At 56.2% G+C, this 18,005-nt stretch overlaps 1 protein-coding gene across 2 annotated transcripts in view; it reads left to right on the top strand.

Annotated features, from left to right (window-relative positions):
• NECTIN2 (nectin cell adhesion molecule 2) overlaps positions 1 to 16,889 on the top strand; it is a 29,674-nt gene extending 12,785 nt beyond the window's left edge. Inside the window, exons 3-9 of one of the 2 annotated variants that reach the window (XM_039245698.1) lie at positions 2,876 to 3,172; positions 4,527 to 4,644; positions 5,006 to 5,154; positions 12,187 to 12,340; positions 15,121 to 15,184; positions 15,331 to 15,417; positions 15,948 to 16,889. In XM_039245698.1, coding sequence (XP_039101629.1) covers positions 2,876 to 3,172; positions 4,527 to 4,644; positions 5,006 to 5,154; positions 12,187 to 12,340; positions 15,121 to 15,184; positions 15,331 to 15,417; positions 15,948 to 16,229 — 1,151 coding nt within the window. In that variant the 3' untranslated portion in view covers positions 16,230 to 16,889. Of the gene's footprint in view, positions 1 to 2,875; positions 3,173 to 4,526; positions 4,645 to 5,005; positions 5,155 to 9,413; positions 10,128 to 12,186; positions 12,341 to 15,120; positions 15,185 to 15,330; positions 15,418 to 15,947 lie in introns of those variants that run through there. The other variant, XM_039245702.1, reaches the window with a different exon arrangement.
• Positions 16,890 to 18,005: the final 1,116 nt, after the last annotated feature.

Below are 18,005 nucleotides of genomic sequence, written 5' to 3'. Positions count from 1 at the left end.
TTCAATAAGGGGGTCTCAGACAGGAAACCACATTAGTAAGAAAAAGAGGAGCGAGTCAGGCGGTTATAGGTGCTTGCTATGGAGGCTGGAGGGGGGCATGTGACAATTTTGGCTGGAGAGTCCTGGTGCGATCTGAAGAAAAACTAGAAGGACATGAGGGAGCCCCGTAGGTTCGCCAAGGGAAGAGAATTGCAGGCAGAGGGAACGGCAGGTGCAAAGGTCCTGAGGCAGGGCCCACGTGGACTCTTTGGCGAAGAGCAAGGAGGTCAGCGGGGGCGGAGGCTTGTGACTAAAGGGAAAGGAGGAGGGGACAAGGTCAAGTGGATGGTGGGAGCCACACGGGATCACGGATAGCCCCATGAACCACATGAGGACTGTGATTTTTACCCTGAGGGAGCTACAACCAGGGGAAGGTGTGATCTGGCTTCGGTTTTCACAGGCCCCCTGGCTGCGCGCTGGGGGCGAGGGGGGAAACTCAGGAGCCACAGGGGAGCGGGTGACCGAATAAGTCCGGGCAGGAGGTAATGGCAACAAGGTGAAGCAGTTGAGGAAGCAAGAAGGGGTCAGATTTCGGAAGTAGGTGGGAGGCAACTCCAGGGAATGATCAAATTCACCAACACTGGGCTGTCACTGTCGTGACACTTGCTCAGAGTGAGCGACCCGGTGTTCCACCGAGGCAGACGCAGTGGGGGTGGGGAGGAGTGGGTGGGACAAAGCCTCCAGCCCCAGCCCGAGGGTGACCCTGGGGGAGGGGGAGACTTCAGGAAGGCATTTTTTTTTAATGTTTATTTATTATTGAGAGACAGAGGGACAGAGCGTGAGGGGGAAGGGGCAGAGAGAGAGGGAGACACAGAATCTGAAGCAGGCTCCAGGCTCCGAGCTGTCAGCACAGAGCCCGATGCCGGGCTTGAACTCACGAACTGTGAGATTATGACCTGAGCCGGAGTCCAACACTTAACTGACGGAGCCACCCAGGTGCCCGGGCATTTTTTTTTTTTTTTTTTTTTGAAGGACGCTATTTCTTGCTCGGCCTGAGCCACCCGCTTGGGATCCCCCTCCCCCAGCAATGTCCCCAAAGCCACCTCGCTCTGGACACTGTGACACTGTTTTCCCTCTCCTGGCCCCAGAGGGTTTGAGATGCCCACCCGGTACCGCCTCTGGGTAAAGGCTTTCACTTCAGAGGTGCCTGAAACCCCAGTTGTTTTGCATAATTCACAACACAGATCTCCACCGCACCACCCCTCACAGAGATCTCTTTCCCTGCCATCATTTGTTCCGTTCGAGACACAGACGCGAAGAAGCCCCAGTCTCTCACCAGGTAGCTCCCAGGGCAGGTGCACAAAACCGACCTCTGCTTTCGCGGAGGCTCAGGGGTTGTCAGTGACCCCTAAAGGAAGGCCAGATGTCAGGGAAGTTCCCCTGCGGAAGTGAGGCTGGGATCTGCAAGAGGAAGAGTGAGCCCAGGAGAAGGGAGGCCAGGTCATTGCGGGCACGTGGTCACCGTGACCCCGGCGCGGGTGGGAGCAGCGTCCGAGGGCGGCATGGGGCGGGTGCCCAGAGCAGTCAGGGGACAGATGGTGGGGTGACCAGAGAGGATGTGAGGAGGGCCCCTTGGAGGCCCTGGCAGCCCCGGGGAAAGGAGGAAAGGAGGGGGGAGCTGTACCCCATGGATGAGCTCAGGAGAATCTCAGAGATTTCCCCTCCCCATCGCCGTCCAGGAAGACAGGTGAGAAGGGCAGGCCATTTCCCGCTTTGGGAATCTCCGTGACCCTTAGCCCACTTCTGGCCCCACCACTGACGGGTGATTTCAGGAAAGAAGTTGGAGGCCTTTTGAGCTGGACCTTTGGACTACATTATTCTCCTTTGGCTTAAAAAAAAAAATCTCAGCCTCTTCCAGGCATTTGGACACTGTCTGCTTCTAGCAGAACAGGTCAGACAGAATAGTGTCACGGAACAGGGCGCAGTGAGGGCTTTATGCAGAAATGTATTTAATCTGCGTGACAATCCTACGGGTGGGCATTTTTTAATTAATTTTGGTTTTAAGCTTATTTGTTTTTTTTTCTTTAATGTTTATTCTTTGAGAGAGAGAGAGAGAGAGAGAGAGAACAAGCAGAGGAGGAGCAGGGAGAGGGAGACACAGAATCCGAAGCAGGTTCCAGGCTCCGAGCTGTCAGCACAGAGCCCAACACGGGGCTTGAACCCACAAACCGTGAGATCATGACCTGTGTTGAAGTGGGACGCTTAAACGACCCCCAGGCGCCCCCAGAGTTTATTTATTTTGAGAGAGAGAGAGTGAACAGGGGAGGGGCAGAGAGACAGGGAGAGTCCCAAGCAGGCTCTGTGCTGACAGCATGAAGCCCGAGGTGGGGCTCGGACTCGCGAACCGTGAGATTATGACCTGAGCCGAAATGCAGAGTTGAATGCTTAACTAACCAAGCTACACAGGTGCCCCGGGCATTTTTAAGCTTATTTATTTGTTTATTTTGAGAGAAAGGGAGAGTGGGGGAGGGACACAGAGAGAGAGAGAAGTCCAAGCAGGTTCTGCACTGTCAGCCCAGAGCCCAACGTGGGGCTCGATCCCACACACATAAGATCATGACCGGAGCCAAACTCCAGAATTGGACATTCAACCAACTGAGCCACCCAGGCAGGTCCCCTGGAATGGGAATGTTTATTATCCCTACTTTACAAAAGAGGAAACTGAGGCACGGAGCTGGGAAATGACCCCAAAGCTACACGGCTGCCAACCGGCAGAACTGGGATTGGGGATTGGAGCCCAGACAGTTGGGGCTTAAGCGGCTCAGCTCCACCGCCGGGGTGTTTGTTGAATGACTGGCCGTGAAGAGTGACGTAACCCCTCTGTTTCTCTCCCCAGCACAGCCCCGGAACCACGCCGAGACGCAGGAGGTCACCCTCAGCCTGGAACCTGTGCCCGTGGCCCGCTGTGTCTCCGAGGGTGGCCGGCCACCCGCCCGGATCTCCTGGTTCTCGCCCCTGGATGGGGAGGCCAAAGAGAGCCAGACGCCGGGGTCCGTGCCCGGCACAGTCACCGTCACCAGCCGCTTCACCTTAGTGCCCCTGAGCCGAGTAGATGGTATCAAGGTCACCTGCAAAGTGGAGCATGAGAGCTTTGAGGAGCCCAGCTTGCTGCCCGTTACCCTTTCTGTGCGCTGTGAGTGTGTCAGGATGTGACCAAGCCCCTTATATCGTCTATACCGGCTTCTCTAGGGCACTGTCTACACTATCGCTGAGTGCTGTCTGCATTAGCTCTCAGGGCCAGATTCTGCGCTGCCTTCCTGCCCATTATATACCGGCTCCCCTGGGCAATGTCTACACCCAGCCTCTTCATTGTCTACACTGGCTCACTGGCTTCTCTAGGCTTCCTCTTTGCTACCGCCATCAGCGGTGGCCAAGAGTTACAGGGGCCAGTTTTTTTTTTTTTATGTTTATATTTTATTTTTGAGAAAGAGAGACAGAGCGCAATGGGGGAGGGGCAGAGAGAGAGGGAGACAGAATCGGAAGCAGGCTCCAGGCCCCAAGCTGTCTGCACAGAGCCCGACGCAGGGCTTGAACCCACGAACCACGAGATCGTGACCTGAGCTGAAGTCGGAGGCTTTACCGACTGAGCCCCCCCAGGCGCCCCTGCAGGGGCCAATTTTACACATATCTTCCCAGTCCCACATCCAGTCACACCAATAGCTTGACATAGACCGCTGGGGGATATTTACACCAAGGAAATTGGCAAACACTGCAGATCAGGCCCATTCTTTTTTTTTTTTTTACATTCCCCTTTTCAGAAAGCCAGTTCACCAGCTCCCCACCTGCCCCCAAGAGCATCTTTTTTGGCTCTCGTGGGCCCCACTTGACATTCTTCCTTTACTGTTTATATCAACTACTGTGGGTCTATACCAACCAACCCAACGTTGTCTATGCACACACCACCACCACTCCCGTTCACACCATCTAAACCGACTCTCCTGGGCTCTATACCCCCCTCCCCCACCAGCATGACTCACATTGGCCCTCTGGGCCCCATCCATACTGATCCCTTCCAGTATGTTCTGTGCTAGCTCTTCCCAAAACCACCTATGCTGACACCCCAATATTACCCAGAGCAGCTTCCCCGACTCTTCCCGTGGGTGCTGCTGAAGAGTCACTTAAGCGGCTCTTCTAGGCTCTGTCCAAACACAGCCCATCCCCCAAGTCAGCATTTTCTACATGAGCTCCCCCTGCAGTGCCTGTGGTTAAGCCAGTTCCCATACCTGTTCCAGGTGTGGTGGACAGAACACAGCCCTCCGACACTGCCTGCACGGAACCACACCTTCCTCAGAATGAGCCACGTGGCATCCCGGGACACTGGGGGTGCTGGCCTGGGCAGACGTACCCCAAACTGCTCTGCCCCAGTTTCTATGGACCCACTTCTTGCCAACCCGCCTCATTTCTTTCGGATCCCCGTCTGTCTGCTCACCTATCAGCTCTTTTGGGACTCTGCCCGTCTCTGAGCCAAGTCCCCCCATTTCCTCCAGACCCACCCGAGGTCTCCATCTCCGGCTATGATGACAACTGGTATCTCGGCCGCAGCGAGGCCACCCTGACCTGTGACGTCCGCAGCAAACCAGAGCCCACGGGCTACGACTGGAGCACGTGAGTCCTGGGTGGACCTGGACCCGAGTCTGGGGGGGGGGCACTGGGGGCCTGGTTCCCTGGGTCTGAGGGAGGAGGGTCTAGAGGGAGCCTGGACCCCTGGGTCTGAGGGGGGAGGGGCTGGGGGCCTGGACCCCTGGGTCTGAGGGAGGAGGGGCTGGAGTCTGACCCCTGGGGAGGGAAGAGCACCAGGGATCTGAACCCGTGAGTCCCCCAGGAGAGAGCTGGCAGTGTAGGGTCTTAAGCATTAAATTTCATGTCCCTGGAGCTTCACTTTTGAAGGCTACGTCATCAGGCACCAGGCCTGTGCCCCCTATGGGCCCTGATGCCCTCCTCTGGTGACACCCCCCCTACCTTCCAGGACCGCAGGCGTCTTCCCAGCTTCCGCAGTAGCCCAGGGCCCCCAGCTGATCATCCACTCGGTGGACAAACTGGTCAACACCACGTTCATCTGCACCGTCACCAACGCCGTGGGCACAGGTCGTGCTGAGCAGGTGGTCCTCGTTCGAGGTGAGTGGGCCTCGGAGGTGGCTCGCGATGACCCCATCGCCTCCCCAGGTGTCTCCCCCCTCTCCCCCCGCCCGCCCCTGGGTTCCGGGACTGCGCTGCGGGAGGCTGTGCCGCCGGCCTGGGGAGGGATGCAGACCCGCCTTGCTGATGAGAAAGGAGGACAGGGTGGCTCTTCTCTCTCACCCCCAGGTGGGATCTGGATCAGGATGATAGGGTAGGCACTGGCGGAAGAATCCAGAGGGCAAGACCTCTGCTAGGGGCTTTCCCAAAACTAGAGGCCTGGAAAGTGTCTCCAGGAAGAGACCCAGGGACATTGCCCTGATGCCAGTTAGAGAGACACATGTCAGACGGCTAGACAAACAGAAACAGACTCAGACACTGATTTCTTGCAGTGAGTGCTGGTCGAGGAACTCGGGTTTGTTTTTATTCATTTATTATTATTTTTTTAATGTAAACATTTCTTTTTGAGGAAGAGAGAGACAGAGCGTGAGTAGTGGAGGGGCAGGGAGAGGGAGACACAGAATCCGAAACAGGCTCCAGGCCTGTCAGCTCAGAGCCCGATGTTGGACTAGAACTCACAAACTGAGACCATGACCTGAGCCGAAGTCAGACGCTTAACCGACTGAGCCACCCAGGCGCCCCAGGAAATCAGCTTTTGTGTGTGTTGGAACATTTGTGTTTCTAGCGGGCGGATTTTGGAAATGGCAGCCTATGTGTCTGTGGGTCCAATGTCCTCTGAGTCTCCTGATAATGAACTCAAACTCAGATGGGCCCGAGACCGGCGAGGAAAAGAAGGAAGCCAGGCTCGGCCTATGGCACAGCGTGGCGGGTGTGGGGTTGAAGTGGCAGCTCAGATGCGCACACCTTAGCAGGAGGCGGGGAACATGCCTCGAGACCCAGCTGCGTCGGCCCCAGGGCTGAGGACAGAGCCGCAGCTATCTGTGCTTGGAGATGGCATTGTAATCAGAACAGAAACTCGCCCAGAGCACCCACACACTCAGCCTCACCGTCACCTAGCCACCCTCCCCCGTCCCATCCCCCCCCCCGCCCCAGAGAACAGGCTGCACAATGAACAAAGACATATGACATGTGACACCGGACCAGACCCACCGAGACACCATGTGTACCTGGAAAAAAAAGAAAGTTCTAGAAAACACCCTCCAAGCTCAACTGTCTCCACAGCACACCTGTGCAAACACACAACACTGCGCGTGGTGGGGAGGAGGAGAGACCCCCTCAGAAACGTGACTAAAGACTAACACGCTGAGGCGGGAGGGCAGACACACCCACACCTAGAGACAGACAGGCAGACAGGCGCCACCGCCGGAGATGGATCCCCTAAGACATAATCTCACCACACACGCGCACAGGCACACACGCATGCACACACCTAGAGAAACCACCGGAAACAGACCCCTCTCAGGAATTCCCTCGCCCTGGAGATGCGGCATGTCTGTCTGGTCAGGGTCAGGGTCACGGCCAACACACCCATGAGATAGGTGGCCTGCCCTCTGCAAGGCTGATGCACTCAGGTGCACAAACACACACCCCTGGAGGGAGGCCCAATCACGCACACGTGCCCGCAGCGGGGAGGACCCTGGACAGCCACAGTCTCCACACACAGACTATCACTCATGCACAGATGCGGGCGGGGGGGGGGGGGGGGGGGGAAGGGAGAGGACATTCAAAGATGTTCTCAGAGGCGCACGCCCTCAGGAACTCTCCAGAAACCCCGTTTCTCGCAACGGAGCATCATCTGACAAATATTTGTGGAGGGCTCCTCTCTGCCAAGCCTCCTCCTTGATGTTGGGACTGCGGTGGTGAGCAGGGACACCCAGTCAAAGGCACACCCAGGGGAGGGGCAGCTCCATGCACCCAGCAAGGTGCCCAGCCCAACTGGAAATACAGCCCCCGAGACACACCCTCTTGGGTGGTGTCTGGTCTCTCCTCCTCATCAGTAGGCGCCCGAGGGGGGTGGAGCCCACAAAACACAGGTGCGGACCCCCTGAGGGGGTGAAAGGAATCCACAACCACGAAAACACGGACACCCCCTAAAACTCCTGAAACACACACAGAAAACCCAGGGATGCCCACCCCCCTTCCAAACAGAACACGCCCGTCGCTTTCCAAGCTAAGCCCTTCGTCCATGCTCACCCTGTGAAACACGTAGTCAGCCCTGTCTGGAACTGGGGTGTGTTGGGGTGGTGGTGGGGGAGCACATAGCACAGAATCTGCCCCCCTCCCCAGAGAGAGACTCAGCATTACAGAGAGACACCCCTGCTCCCCAGCTCCTCCAGAGGCAGCCACAGACCCACACGTAGTCAAAACCATACGGCAAGGACACACACCGACAGACGGACACGGACAGACGGACACCAACAGAAACGGCACAGGTCCCGAGGACCCTAGATCTCCAGAGAGAGCAGCGAGCGAGCCGCCAGAGCCTCGCCCAGAGAGAAGGCTCGCTCACAGCCTTAGCTAGAGTCACACTCGGAGAATCTCAGACACATGACTTTCCCCAGCGCCTCCAGACCCAGACATGCGGTCATAGACATGTGGCTTGGGGTTCACATCAGCGCAGCCGTGGGCCCACGGGCCGTGCCACAGGCTAGACGTGGCCTCAGGGAGACTGGGGAACTTTTGACCCGTGCACTTCAGGAACACACCCACCGTCTCCAAAATACCACCTCCAGAAACCCAGATAAACATCCCGACATGCCTGAAACAGGCTCCCAGATGTCACCGACAGAAAGCTGCCTCACGCCTGTCACCCGTGCACAGGTACAGACATACTTTCCAGGGAAACTGTTTCACAAAATAGCGCTTACCCTTCATACTGGAGATACACCTTTTCTATTCTTTTTCTTTTTTTTCATTATTATTATCGCCCCTCATGAGTCACTAAAGTGAGGTGACAGCCCACTGGGTCATGGCTCTGTTCGAAAATACCACTCCTTTTTTTTTTTAATTTTTAAAAAATTTTTGTTTTTGAGAGAGACAGAGCATGGGTGGGGGAGGGGCAGAGAGAGAGGGAGACATAGAATCCGAAGCAGGCTCCAGGCTCCGAGCTGTCAGCACAGAGCAGGACACGGGGCTTGAACTCATGAACCGCGAGATCATGACCTGAGCTGAAGTCAGACGCTCAACCGACTGAGTCACCTAGGCGCCCCTGAAAATACCACTCTTAAAAGAAACACCCAGAGAAACAGGTGTCTGCAGGAGCTGGGGATCCCAACCCCTCCTGTGTGCAGGGTGTAGGGAGGAGGGGCTTAGGTGTAAGTAGATTCCCCCCCCCACCACCGTTTTTCACTATGAGGCCTGGCATGCAGGGGAGGGGGAAGGGATGTGTATAAAATCGTTTCTGGTTCCAGCTGCATCAATACCTGCCCCTTATGTGGGGCCCCGTGCGCCCTCCCTCACCTCTCCTGCCCCCGCCCTTAGCACTCGCTGGCTTCCCTCTCCACCTCCCTCAGACCCCTCCCCTCCCCGCTGCTGGGCCACTGAGGGGGGGCGAGCAGAAGTCAGTCGGAACAGGGGGCTTCATGGCTCCAGCTTCCACACTGGGGACACATGGCCAGACAGGAGGCCGGTCATACTGCCTGGACCAGGTGCTCCCGGCCACTTCCAAGGGGAGGGAGCTATCAGGAGAACCTTCTTTCCCCTTCTCTCCAGTGTCGCCACCCACCTGGTTTTCTTTCTCCCTAAAAGAAATCAGACTTTGTGGTGAGATAGCCTGGTTTTGAAATGGTAGCAAGTTTAACTTTTTTTAAGTTTATATATTTATTTGGGGGGTGGCGCCGAAGGGGCAGAGAGAGAGAGAGAGAGAGACGGAGAGACAGAATCCCAAGCAGACTCCGCACTATCAGTGCAGAGCCCTGCGTGGGGCTCGAACCCACAAACTGTGAGACCACGACGTGAGCGAAATCGAGAGTCGGAAACTCAACCGACTGAGCCACGCAGGCGCCCCCAGCAAGTGTAATTTTTGAAAAAGCCCTGTGCAGGCATAAGGAGCCGCATCTGAGGGCCACCAGTTGGCCTCCCCCACCCCCACTCTGTAAAAGTGCCCACTGTGCAGCAGGGTCTCCCTTCCCTCCACCTCCTGCATCTTCTGCCCAGAGTCGCATCGAGAATGTTCCCACCACTGCCCCCGTTGTGTCCTACACGCCCCCCCACCCGCCACCCCCCACCCCGGATGTGTCCTCTTGACGTCTTGTCTCCCTTTCTCTCTCTCTCTCTCACCCCTCCTTCTCTCTCCTCAGACACACCCCGGGCCTCGCCCCGAGACGTGGGTCCGGTGGTGTGGGGGGCCGTGGGGGGGACAGTGCTGGTGCTGCTGCTTCTGGCTGGGGGGTCCTTGGCCTTCATCTTGCTGAGGGTGAGGAGGAGGAGGAAGAGCCCAGGAGGAGGAGGAGGAGCAGACCACAATGGAGGAGGATCCTACGATCCAAAAACTCAGGTGTTTGGGAATGGGGGCCCCGTCTTCTGGACGCCAGCCGCCCCGGGTCCCCTGAAGCCAGATGGCAAGGAGGAGGAGGACGAGGAGGAGGAGGAGAAGGCAGAGGAAGGTCTGATGTTGCCTCCACCCAAGGCTCTCGAGGACGACATGGAGTCCCAGCTGGACGGCTCCCTCATTTCACGGCGGGCGATTTACGTGTGACCCTGACACAGACAGAGAGACAGAGACAGAGGCGGCCGCGCCAGCCAAGGGCTCCGGACTGGTTGGACTCGTTTTTCTGGACGACACTGGAGCTCGAGTGTTCCCTCCAGCTTCGCTGGGATTGGGAGGCAGCAGGAGTCACACACTGGACTTCTGTCTCCAGGGCTGCATGGGGAAGGGGAGGGCCCCTGCGAAGCGCAGCAGTGGGGACCCACAGAGGACCCCCCCCTAAGAGACTTCTGTTTGGCTCAGGCCCACCCCGCCCCCGGCCCCCCGGTGACACTCAGGAGTTAATAAACGCCTTGGAGGAAAACAATGGGGCTGTCTTGTAATACATCAGACCCCCTCACTGGGGGGTGGGACAGAGACTGCTAGGTCCCAGGGGGTGGGAGCCTGAGGGAGGCTAGAGTTGGGGGGGGCGCGGGATGGGGGAGGTGCAGTGTTCTGACCGCTTGGATCCATCAGTGAATGACCCCCAGGATGCCCGAGAGGAGCAGGTCGCTGGCTTCTGAGCTTAGAGGCTGCGAAGGCTGGACTTGGGGGAGGGGCGGTCCCAGGACCTGCCGGTGCCTTTCCCCTGGATTAGCCAGACTGGTGAGAGCCCTGAGCTCCCCCGGACGGGACTGGAAACCTGGACTCCTGGGCCCTCGGGTGGGACGGGGAGGGGCGAAGCTCAAACCTGACCATCCTGAGGTTTTGCTGAGGATCTGGGGAGGGACCTTGCCCGCTGTGTTCTGGGCCCTGAGGATCCCCGGCAGGTCTCGGGTATTAAGGAACCAGGAAAGCCCTGGTGACACTGGGCAGTGGCCTTTTTCCGCCTTTTTCCTTGCCCTGGGCCCAAGGGGCTTTTCAGTGATGGGGGGGGGGTGCTAGGAGTGTCTGCAGGTCTGTATCGCTCTCCCCTCCTCCCACCCCCAGCTAGACAACCTCCCAAACCCAGGCCGGGGGCGGAGGGCGGGAATGAGGCGGGGGGAGTTGGGGGGCCAGGGTCCTGTCCCAGTCACCTCTGCTTTCCCCGAGGTCCCTGGCCTCCCGTGTGAGACACAGGTAGAGGTTGTGCCGGCTCCCGCAGGGCAAGGCTGTGCCCAGAACAGCCAGGTGGGGCTCGGGGAGTTCATTTCTCACCAGTATTGACTTCCCCTTATTCTGCCAGGGACACAGAGGTGACTCAGACAGCCCCCTCCCCCTGGGCGTGCAGTCAAAAACAACCACCACCAGGAATCACAGTACCCTTAGGATGGCTATATGTGGACTGAGCGAACGGTGATTACTGTTGTCCCCTGCCCCCAACCCTGCCGCCCTCCAGAAGATACCCGGCTGTGGAACAGGAAGTGGCGGAAACCAGGGACCCCAGGCATTATTCCTGTGGGCAACTTTATCTCCTCTTCGGAGCAATGGGGTTCACAGCGGGTGGGGCCTGTGGGTGGGGCTTTGGCGCACGCGTGGTTTCCTCTAGTTGTTTATGATCTTGTCACCCACTCTGGTCCCCGCCCCCTCCTCCCCTAAATGCGAGGGGAGCGCCAGCAGGCGGGGGCGGGGATTTTGCCAGTCTGGCATATGGGCCCCTCCTCCCACATCTGGCAAACACCAGCTGTGTGCCAGACCCTGCCCCTTGGAGCTCCCAGCGCGGTGTGGAAATTGGCACGGAAACAGGTGACATCAGGGAGTGAGAAGTGCTACAATCGAGAAGCCCAGGGCGCCACGGCTCCTCTCAATTCCCTTTCCTGTTAGGTTGGTGGAGCTACATCCTCTGCCCGCGATGACTCCGTTCCCTGTAATGAGTGAAGGGTTCCGATCCCGGCCCCTGGGCTCTGTGCCTCTTAGCTCTGCCCGGTCACCTCCCTTCCCTCATCTCCCCTGGCTCCCCCTCTTTTCTGGCCCCACGGTCTCCTTGCTGTGCTTCCCGAGCTTCCTCCTCGGGGCTTCCGCACTGGCCGCTTCCTCTGCCTGGAATGCTCCCATTTCCTCCCGGCTCACCCCCTATAGCTCTTTCAGGTCTTTGCTCAAATATCACCTCGAAGCCAATCTCTCTGGCGACCCCTGGGATCCCCCCCCCGTTACTTCCTTGTCCCTTTCCCCTGTGTTTTCGCCCTGTATCACCTACTGCCACTCGGCATAGTAGCTATTGTATTTGTTTCTGTGCTGTTGGACCCTCTGCCGAGCCAGAACATGTGTCGCATGGGAACAGGGACTTCCATATGTGTTGTCCTCCACTGTGGCCCAACAAAATGGTCAGTGAGGACTAAGCCAAGGAAAGAATGACCTCTGCCCTTGGGAGAAGAGGTGGGTGATGACTCAGGGGGCAGGGCGCCTGGGAGTCAGGAGCTGTGGCTTCCTCTCCCGGAGACCCTCTTACACTGTCCCTCTTCTTGCAGAGACCCCCAACACAGCAGGCGCAGGGGCCACGGGTGGCATCATTGGGGGCATCATTGCTGCCATCATTGCCACCGCTGTGGCCGCCACAGGCATCCTCATCTGCCGGCAGCAGCGGAAAGAGCAGAGGCTGCAGGGGGGAGAGGAGGAGGATGAGTGAGTGATGGGCCCTGAGAAGTGGGCGGAGGAGGGCGTCCCAGAATTGGGGAGACCAAGGGGGTGGGGGTGGAGGGGAGAAAAACCATCTGCGATGGTTGTGTGAAACAGAGCGACCCAAAATAACTGTGACTTACGTGGGATGGAGGGTTTATTTCTGACTCCCATAAAGGGTGGGTGTGACAGCCATGCCCCATGAAGCCTTCAGAGCCCAGGCTCTTGCTACCTTGTTGCTCAGCCTTTCCCTTCACTCCCATTCCGCATGGTTCCCCACTCTTCTCTCACTGTCTACATACTTGACAACTGGATACAACCATCCTGGCCTCCAAGCCAGCATTCCTGCCGGGCGGAAAGATAACTAGAAGACAGTGAGCTGCCCTATAAAGGAACCCATCACTTCTCCTCACTTCCCATTGGCCAGAACCTAGTCACATGATGCACCAACTGCAAGGGAAGCTGGGAAATGTAGTCTTTATTCTGGGTGATCATGTGTCCAGTGAAAACCTCTCTCTCTCTCTCTTTTTAATGTTTATTTATTTTGAGAGAGAGAGAGAGAGAGCATGCGAGAGAGGGGCAGAGAGAGAGAGAGAAAGAGAGAGAGAGACAGAATCCCAAGCAGGCTCCACACCATCAGCACAGAGCCTGATATGGGGCTCGAACTCAAAAACCATGAGACCATGACCTGAGCTGAAATCAAGAGTCCCATGGTTAACCAGCTGAGCCACCCAGGTGCCCCCAGCTAAAATCTCTTAATATGAGAAAGAAGGGGCCTGGATATTGGGAGCAGGGGGGAGCCAGCCACACTTCTCTGTATAGAGCACTTACGTGCCAGACTTGGCAAGATGTATTTTTATATGTGTGACCTCAATGAAGCCTCACATCTGTTCATTGATTCAACAAGTATTCAGAAAGTACCCACTAGGGCCAGACCCTGGAGGTTAGTAATGCAATGATGAGACAGACATCAGACATTACATTACGTTCACACACGTAAATACATCTTGGAAACATAAATTCTCACAGGGAGCCAATAAGACCCATTTTATCAAAGAGGTAACAGGTTCAGAGAGCTGAAGTCACTTGCTGAAATTCGTCCAGCAAGTAGGCATTTCGGGGGCAAGATCGTTCTGAAGTAACACTACCCAGTGCACACGCGTACATGGGTGCATGTGTGCGTGCGTGGGCGGGGGGGCAGGGGTGAGGACACTTGTTAAAAATGTAGATTCCTGGGGCGCCTGGGTAGCTCAGTAGGTTAAGCATCTGACTTCGGCTCAGGTCATGATCTTGGGGTTCGTGGGTTCGAGCCCCGCGTCGGCCTCTGTGCTGACAGGTCAGAGCCTGGAGCCTATTTCGGATTCTGTGTCTCCCTGTCTCTCTCTGCCCCTCCCCTGCTCACACGGTCTCTCTCTCTCTCAGAAATAAATTTTTAAAAAAATGTAGATTCCTGAGCTTACACCAAACCTACTGCATCAGAGCTTTTACAGGAAGAGCGTGGAATCTGTATTTATAACAAGCTCCCCGAGTCCTTCTGACGCAATAGGAAGTTTCTGAACCACTGACTTAATCATCTAGTTGATTCAAACCAACAACTTGCTCTCAATCTACTCTCCCCTCCTCTGAGACCCAGTGGTGCCTGACATGGCCCTGTCCCTGCCCTCCTGGGGCTCACAGTCTGGGCGAGCCAGACCCATCCCTAGAGACTGGCAGTCCAGCATGGCCAGCGTTGGGCTAGAAAAGCTGAGGGAGCTGTGAGAAGCCAGAGGGGGCCCCTGACCCAGCCTGGAGGATCAGGGAGGGCTTCCTGGGGGAGGCAACCCCTGAGCTGGGGATTGAAGGCATAGTAGGCACTCATGATTATGTATGTAGGATGAGGGGATTGTAACACTGTTTCTTTTTTAATTTTTTAGCATTTTTATTTATTTTGAGGGAGAGAGAGAGAGTGTGTGTGAGCAGGGGAGGAGCAGAGAGAGAGGGAGACACAGAATCCAAAGCAGGCTCCAGGCTCTGAGGTGTCGGCACAGAGCCTGAGGCGGGGCTCGAACTCAGGAACCGTGAGATCATGACCTAAGCCAAAGTCAGATGCTTAACCGACTGAGCCACCCAGGTGCCCCACTTCATCCATTCTTTTAACAAATACTTGTTGGGGCGCCTGGGTGGCTTAGTCGGTTAAGCGTCCGACTTTCGCTTAGGTCATGATCTCGCGGTTCGTGGGTTCGAGCCCCGCGTCGGGCTCTGTGCTGACTGCCAGCTCAGAGCCTGGAGCCTGTTTCAGTCTGTGACTTCCTCTCTCTCTGACCCTCCCCTGCTCACGCTGTCTCTCTCTCTCTCCTAGAAATAAATAAAAAAACATTAAACAAAAATTAAAAAAAAAAAAAAACTTAAAAAAAAAAAACAACAAATACTTGTGGACCTACTCATGGTGAGTTCGGGGAACACTGTTGAGGACACAGATCTCATTTCCTTCACATTGCTTACAGCGGGACCCAGTTATTGAATGATATCAGAGATAATATTTCAAACACCAGCTCAGTAAATGCTCTGAGAGGGAAGAAAAGCTAGACATAGATATAACCATACATCTGGAATTCCTGATCCTCCTGGAGAATCAGGGAGGCTTTCTGGAGGAATGAACTTGATGGGACGAATAGGAGTTAGCAGGGCAAGGGGGCACGTGGGCAGTGGAACGGGAGATCAGGCAGAGGGGAGGGCGGGTGCGGTGACCTGGGACAGGAGGCCTCTTCCCGCCTGAGCCTCCACTTGACCTATGTCCTACCCCACAGTCTGGAGGGGCCTCCCTCGTACAAGCCACCGACCCCAAAGGCAAAGCTGGAGGAACCAGAGATGGTAAGTCCTTCTTCTGGTGCCCAGGCTGCACCCACATCCACACCCATGCTTCCCCACTGAGGCTGGGGCTAGGAGGGGGGACTGGTGGGGAGAGGCCAGCTGTGGTGGGGGGAGGGTCCTGACCTGCCCCTTTTCCCTCCCCGCAGCCCTCCCAGCTCTTCACTCTTGGGGCCTCAGAGCACAGCCCACTCAAGACCCCCTACTTCGATGCTGGCGTCTCATGTGCTGAGCAGGTAGGAGCTCAGGGCAGGTCAGGGGTGGGTTTAGGGTTTGGGCTTAAGGGCCAGGGTTTAGCTCCTGACATAAAAGGTCAAAGACTCTAGGTCACGATTCAAGGTCAGGGCCGAGTGTCTCTATTTGCCAGATACCGTTCCTAAAGCTGAAACAAGACAGACTGTCATTCCCCTAAGTGATCTGCTGGATGTCAAGGGTCAGATATTGAAGCTGAGACAAATCAAGGTTCTCGGAGCTATTTGGCCTTAAGGTTAAGTAGCTGAGGATAAGATTGAAGTCAGAGGTTCCTGGAGAAAGACTTGAGGCCAGGGATCAAAAGACAAAGGAGAAGCCCAGGAATGACAGGCTCTGGGCTTTGTGTTATGGATAAGCCAGATGATGGCCCCAGAGCAGTTGCAGCCCAGGCCCCACAAGGGGTAGGCCGGGTCTGGTTGGCTTAGGAGATGGTCACGATTTGGGGGTCACGGGGCAGACTGGGATTCTGTATGCTCAGGAGATGACCTTGGGCTTTTTCCCTCCCTGCCTCCAGGATATGCCTCGGTATCATGAGCTGCCCACGTTGGAAGAGAGGTCGGGGCCCCTGCTCCTGGGGGCTACCAGCCTGGGGTCACCCATCCTCGTTCCTCCAGGGCCACCTGCTATGGAGAGAGTTTCCCTGGACTTGGAGGAGGAGGAGGAGGAGGAGGGGGAAGAGGAGGAGGAAGACTATTTGGACAAGATCAACCCCATCTATGATGCCCTGTCCTACTCCAGCCCCTCTGATTCCTACCAGAGCAAAGGCTTTGTCATGTCCCGAGCCATGTATGTGTAAGCCGCCGTCCACCTTCGGCCAGGCCAGGCTGCTGTCAGTTAACACACAAAAATGCATCTGACTTCCGTGGCTCCACTCTGACCTCTAATCCGAGATCTCTGACCCAGAGAAACCAGCCACGACAACAGAAACCTGGCAACCTTATCTCGTGTGGGGGTGGGGAAGCACGTTAGCACATTTCGCACAGCCTCTGACCCCCGAGGCTGTGATTGTAGATCATACCTCTCCCGTCCCATCATCTCCGGACTCCCTCCACATCCCAAAGAAGAACCCCAGGCCTCTGATGTGTCCTCAGGCAGAAAACTCGCAATAGCTCTTCCGGGGTGGGGGGTGGGGGGGACACCCTGCTGCTCAGACCTGAGCCCTCCAGGCAGCAGAGCCCCACTGTCCCCCTCCCCACCCTGTCTGTTCCCCATCTCCTCCCTCCTGCAGGCAGGAGTCTCAGGGGTCCAGACCCTTCCCTGAGCCCCCACTACCCCAATTCCTGTCTGAGGGAATTAAGCCCCAGCCCAGGGCTAGGACGAGGTAAGCCTCATGCAGCGTGCCTTTCCCGGCCCCAACCTTAGGAGAAGAGTTTGCTGTTACTTTGAAGACTACTGAGTCCTTTCACTCCCGCCCAGTGGGATGGGACCCAAACGTCTCCTGGCAGGGAGTGGGGGTCCGAGGGGGTGGGGGGTGGGGGTATAATACAGTTTTGTAATACAGCATTTCCTACAAAATCTGAGTTTATACTTTGACCGGGTGTCAATTTGTGTTTTCTGGGGGATGCAAAGGGGATGGGGGTGGGACATGATGGGAAATGAATAGGGCGCCCAGAGCTTGAAGGAATCAGTAGGCTAGAAGTCAAGATGGGTTACAGGCAAAATAAATAAAAGAGCCAAAGATATATATATTTTTTAAAAAATTAAGTGAGCGGATAATGAGCAGAAATGCGGAATAGTGAGTAATGTAAGGGGGGGGGAGGAACCCAGGGAACGGTGGTTAATGACAAGGAACGGCATTGGGAACCAATGGGTAATGGACAGGAATAAACGGAACAAAGAAATGGCAGTAATTCAGTTTGAGGGACTCTGGTTTAAAGGATAAATGGCAAGTAAGAATAGGCCAAAGGCAAAATCACGAACAATGCAATAGGAGCTCAGGGATTATGGGTAATAGAACTGAATGAATGAGCCAGAGGCAGAAGAATAATAGAGAAATAGGGCCGGCAGGCATGATGGGTAATGGACCCAAAACATGATGGCTAATTAAAGAAGCGCTAGGATGATGGAAGTGAACAGGCAGAAACGAGCTATAGGTAGTTCAGGAGATGCCACTGAAATGAATGGGACAGAGGCATGCTGGGTAATGGGACGGGAATGAATGGGCCAAAGATAGAAGCCGCAGTGACGCAAGTGGGGGCGGGGAACGGAAGGTACGATGGGTAACAAAAGGGGTGGGTCTACGGCAACTGTCTTTCGCGTTAAATAGGTAAGGGGCATTGTGGGTAAGAAAAAGCAGGACAGGGTTCACATAAACCGGTTAGGACTCTCCCGAGGCACTGTGGGAAGGGTCAGCACTTCCGGTTTTTGGTCGCCGATTCTGGACTAGGGGGCTGCCCATGGGCCGCGGTGCCTGGTGGGACGAGAGGCCTGACCTTGCTGCCTAGCAGCCTCTGCCGCGCAACCCACCTTTATCTGCGTCCCTTGACCCCGGCACGTTAGCCAATGAACGTACCAGACCGATGACGCCACCAGGGTCGGCCTCCTGTACCCGCAGAGCCAATCAGAATGCTAC

Source organism: Hyaena hyaena, unplaced genomic scaffold, assembly GCF_003009895.1.
Source record: "Hyaena hyaena isolate Hyena2069 unplaced genomic scaffold, ASM300989v1 scaffold_9, whole genome shotgun sequence".
In the NCBI taxonomy this organism is placed as follows: Eukaryota; Metazoa; Chordata; class Mammalia; order Carnivora; family Hyaenidae; genus Hyaena; species Hyaena hyaena.
This window is presented reverse-complemented; position numbering and strand designations above follow the sequence as displayed.